This window comes from Cynoglossus semilaevis, chromosome 1 (assembly GCF_000523025.1).
Source record: "Cynoglossus semilaevis isolate Cse_v1.0 chromosome 1, Cse_v1.0, whole genome shotgun sequence".
Classification (NCBI taxonomy): Eukaryota; Metazoa; Chordata; class Actinopteri; order Pleuronectiformes; family Cynoglossidae; genus Cynoglossus; species Cynoglossus semilaevis.
This window is the reverse complement of record NC_024307.1, coordinates 15758663-15763615: the sequence shown is the minus strand read 5'-3', so window position 1 is coordinate 15763615 and position 4953 is coordinate 15758663. Positions and strand designations below refer to the sequence as shown.

The 4953-nt window shown below is 37.1% G+C and overlaps 2 protein-coding genes and 1 gene segment (V, D, J or C); 1 reads left to right on the top strand and 2 right to left on the bottom strand.

The window, feature by feature from the left end:
• Positions 1–203, bottom strand: part of LOC112487118 (T cell receptor alpha variable 20-like) — a 1222-nt gene extending 1019 nt beyond the window's left edge. The window contains 1 exon segment of the V gene segment in view: positions 76–203. Within this exon segment, the coding sequence occupies positions 76–133 (58 nt within the window).
• Positions 1–4953, top strand: part of ccdc177 (coiled-coil domain containing 177) — a 100848-nt gene that overhangs the window by 14181 nt on the left and 81714 nt on the right. The gene's annotated exons all lie outside the window — the stretch shown is intronic.
• On the bottom strand, positions 1146–2563 carry LOC103381735 (T-cell receptor beta-1 chain C region). Its single transcript, XM_025060283.1, is given in 5 exon segments — positions 1146–1249; positions 1331–1428; positions 1511–1558; positions 1560–1922; positions 2554–2563. Coding segments are annotated over 5 exon segments (606 nt in total). The 3' UTR covers positions 1146–1162.

The window sequence follows — 4953 nt, the reverse complement described above, 5'->3', positions numbered from 1 at the left end:
TGTACTTGAGGTATATTTTCACTTATACCAGAGTCGCTGCTGTTCCACTGTTCTACAGTTCATCCCAGATCTTACCTTTAAGCCATGACACCAGTAGGATGAAGATTTGGACAACACCTTTAATGTATTTCATGTTCTAATTTTTAAGGACTAAAACCAAGATGCATGTTAAACTCCACTCTTAACGTTTTCACTTATGATGAAACGGTGGGAGTGGCTTCTTGTGAAGGTCATGTGTTTGTTCCTACACTCTGAGTCACTGTTTGGGTAAATGGAGGTTTAGGATTTAAGAGGTTTTAGAGTTAAGAGTTACGATTAGAGTTGGAGAAAGACTAAGGATTACATATTATATATATGATAGTCAAGGTGAATGTAATGGATATGTTATGGCAATGTATTATAGAGAGAGAGAGGTGTACATTTATTGATATTAATTATATAATGTAGTGTATAAAATTATATCATTTATTGTAAAAAAGCGATATATATATATATAATCAGAAAAAACATTTAAAGACATATGTACAGTATATATATCTATATTTGTGTGCATATATATGAGTATATATTTGTGTGTGTGTGTAAATACACACACACACACACGTATACATATATATACAGTACATACACACACACAAACAAAGAGAGGATATAAATAACAAAATGCTGCTGGTCTTTGGCCACAAATGCATTGTTCTAGATGACAGTGTCAGAGTGTAGACCTGTGTAGGACGGTGTGTCTCCAGTTGAGCTGTTTGTGGTTCTTTTTCCTTTATAGTGAGTGTGTCTTGTTTCTCAGTGCAGAGCTGCAGGCTGTGGTAAGGCGGGAGGTTAGTCACCTCTTACATGTCTCAGAACATAGATAAAGAACAGGTCTGTGTGACCACATCCTCTCCCCCAACGACACTGTCTCCTCCTGATGATCCATTTACCTACAACAGTCTTGTCCCAAGTATAAAAAGAGTTGACTTCCTTTTTTGTCAATTGCTCTTCATAAAGCAGTTACAGTAATAGCATAAAGAAAATATAAATAATGATTTTTTTCCCGATCAACCATCCCAGTCATTCATCCATCAATCAACGTACAGCCTTTAACTCTATTTTATGTGATTGATGTCAGGACAAACTCAACTCAGGACTCATGAGAAAATACAAAATATATTTATTGAATACAAAATGAAAACAGTAGAAAACTGAGTACACACAAAGTACTCCTCAGCTCCTCCCTCAGTCGTTCTGTTTTTAAAGCCTGAAAAAGAGGATAGATACTTAGTAGTGACTCAGGCTTTATTTTTGGATTTAAATTTATAAAAAATTGTGTTCAACCTACATAGACTGGAAAGACCATAAACGCTGCATAGATGCTGCTCTTGACGATGAAGACCACATAGGAGAGTTTGGCCTTCTCTGTGCTCCTTGGATATCCTTCTGCACGTATAAAGGAGTTGCATTAAATCAAACATCAATTTCTGGTGGTTAAGACAGATGACGTTAGAGAAACATTATTTACCTTTGAAGTTGAACCACTCATCAGCTAGTGGATAAAGAGAAAGTAGGGTAGACTGAATCAGAACTTTTGTCCACATGTGTCCAAATCTGGTTTAAGTTTTGACCATCCCTTCTACGCCACTGATTGTGTTTATAACATTGATGGTTTTCTCCATTAAAGAATATGACGATACATCTGAAGTCCTTCTCAGGGTTGAACCAGTCTTCAGCAGAGACTCTCAGTCTGCTGGTGATCTTGTAGAACTTGCTGTCTCTTTGGGCAAACTTGTCCCTTGCTACACCTCTGGTGACATTGTTCCTGTCCACCTGCCATAACTCTGAGACCACACACAGTAACGTCTTCTTCTTCTCATTGCGACACTCTTCTGAAGATGGACCAAGTATCTTGACTTTGGGTTCTTTGACGTCATGTTCTGGTGGAGAAAGGATTGAAGGAATAAGTTAAAGCTGGAGAAAATGAGTCCTGGTCTCAGAGTGAGTCACTCACTGTGACTGCACTGTTATGAGCCAAAACCTTCTTTTGTTCAGTATATTTACATGGAAACATGGGCTTCACTTTTATAACTTATATTACAATGTACTTATTCAAATGAACTTATGAACTACATAATTTTAATAATCAAATTCAATTTCAATTCAGTACTTTCTTAAGTGTGGCTATGATGTTGATATTTGACATTGATTGAGTTTGGTTCGGCAACAAAATTTAAGTCAATAGTATATGTTGAGAAACCAAAATTGTCAACCCTATATGTAATTGTTGTATTATTTGTTTTTCAAACAGCAATGACTTCATTTCAGTTTAATAAGTTTAAGTGTATCATTTAAATAACATACATTTAACAACTGTTTTTCCTTCTACATGCTAATTTAAGAACATTTTCCAACAAGCCAAATAAACATCTTTATAACATTGAGTTTAAATTAATTATATTAAACATATAATTTAATGCTGTACTCACCAAGAATTGTGAACTTGTTCCTGGGCCAAATTCTAATTGTTAATTCTTAATGTACACAGTGGTGTAAACTGCTGCCCAGAACCTTTGGACATAAACGCAAAAGCAAAAAAGTATAGTTTACCGTTTTACCAAATGGTTAGAAAACATTTCAAGCTGTTTTATAAAAACTGATTTTGTCTCTGTTTTTATCGCTGCTTTGTGGAAGTGACATCGATCCTGGACACGCCTCTTTGACCACCCACTAGTCTGTCTCTCCAAGAGTGATTGGTTCCACTGAGGAACATCTACTTTACATTAACCCAGAACAGCTTTATACTAAAAGTGAAGCTCCAGCTCTAGTACTGGAACAAACTACCAACCTACCAAAAATGTGTAATAACTTACAATAATAATACTGTGCATCTCAATGGTGGCTTTTAGCCGTTGTCCTCAACAATATTTATCATTAAATGACCACAGATTGGGTCACTCTGGGTGTCTGTCTGGGCCACATATGGCCCATGGACCACAATTTAAATAGGCACTGTAAAAATGGTCTTCTGCTTGTTTTTAAATGCACAAATAGAGAAACACGTATTTGCAGTAGCTGATGATCAAATCATTTACTATCTAAGGTACTAAGGTACTTGTCGTGCTTGCGGTTAAAGGGAGTTTGGAAGAGGGGAATTTCCCTAAAAAGATAAGGTGACAGAGAGCTCATTAAATTTTGAGTAGAAAATAAAAACCTAAGTGAACAGCATCAAACTGAAGCAGATGAGAAAAAAGTAATAATAAAAACATGGAGAGGATTTAGGATGATTTCCTTTTTTATATAATATATCACCGTTGCTTGTGGCTGAATAGGATGTTTTTCCATTTTAGGCTTTTGTCAGTCCATTATCCAGGTTTTGAACTATCTCCTGCTTTTTTTTTTTTTATCTCCTGCTTTTTTTTTTCTTGTACAGTGCTCTTTTTGGACAATGCCATCTCAGCAGGCTGTTGTTGTAAGGTTGTGATCTTGTTCAGATGATTTGGTTCTCATTGAAACGTACAGTTGAAAGAGGTGAGGAGAGTACACTGACTATCATTGTGTTTCAGTGTTTTTAACCAGATTACAATCAGGTTGGTGTCTTCAAGCTCCGGGCCTCTCCTCTGTTCATGTGTGAACCTCCTCTAACAAACCAAACAAGCCACAGGTCCTTCTCTCCTGTTGGTATTTGTATGTCTCTCTGTTCTGTGTGCTACACTGTGTTTGGCAGCACAGTAGTAGACGCTGCTGTCTTGCAGGAGTGCCTCAGTAATCACAAGAGAGAAGTTGTTGTTGATGGAGTCGATGATGGACTTGATGTTTCCCACGCTGTGGCTATATTCATTAACAAGATGCACCACTGGACCTCTGTAGTGGTTCTGTTTGTACCAGTACATAATTGCTCCTTGCATCGTCAACTGTGGCCCCAGGCTGCACCCCAGCATTACTGTAGTTCCTGGCAGACATACTTGATCCCCAGACTGCAGAACCAAAGTAGTGACACCTGTAATATTCCAAATACTTCAGAAGAGGTTTTAAAAAATGTGACCATTCATTTAAAAGAAAAGAGGACTGACCTGAGTGTAGAAGAACTGACAGGTGAAGGACTTTAGTGAACATAACACAATTCACACAATGTTGCATTGTTAAAGACTCTCCCTCTCTTTTTGATTGAGTTTTCTGTGTTGGGTTAGGTTATCGTAGACAAAGACAACCCACAGAAGTTATCAGTGCTCTTGTCACATGGTCTGAGTGGTTTCCTGTTATGGCTTCATCAGCCTGCCATATGTTTTTCTGTTACATGAAGCCATATTTTTCTCTACCACTGTGCACTATGCTGCTCCAAAATAATCAGCTTTGCGCTCAGAATGATGATGCCATACTGTAGTTTAGGATATTGTGTGTTAAGCTCAACTTGCCTTTGCAGGCAAATCTTGTGGCGTTTGAAACTAGCGTCCTTACTGACGTAAACACCTGTCCAGATATGAAGAAAAACAATATTAGGAAGTGCATACATTTTGAACATTCAAATGGAAATATTGGGATGAATAAAGTCTTATCTTTACACTGTAATGAACCTTTATTAAAGGTCGATGACAAAAGAGTTGGTGTGATGTTGAAAGAAAGAATCTTCTAGGAGTATTGAGTATTCACTGAGAATGATGTGCTGACATCACAGCGCCTAAATACAACAATAATACATTAATACAAAATAAAATGAAGATAAATATTACTTTATATTCATTATCAAGCATGGAACACAGAGTACCGTGAAATTTGGGAATCGATTACATTTCAGGTCTGAACATACATGATTATGTACATACATGTTGTCAAAGGTCTCAGATATGATTTCAATTGGTAGAAAAAGTTGCTACTGATTTGGATCAACAGAAAGCAGTTGGCTGGCGACAGTATTTTGGAGACAATAATCTGCGAGAAAGCGAAGTGAACGTTGTGCAATCACGGTTCAGC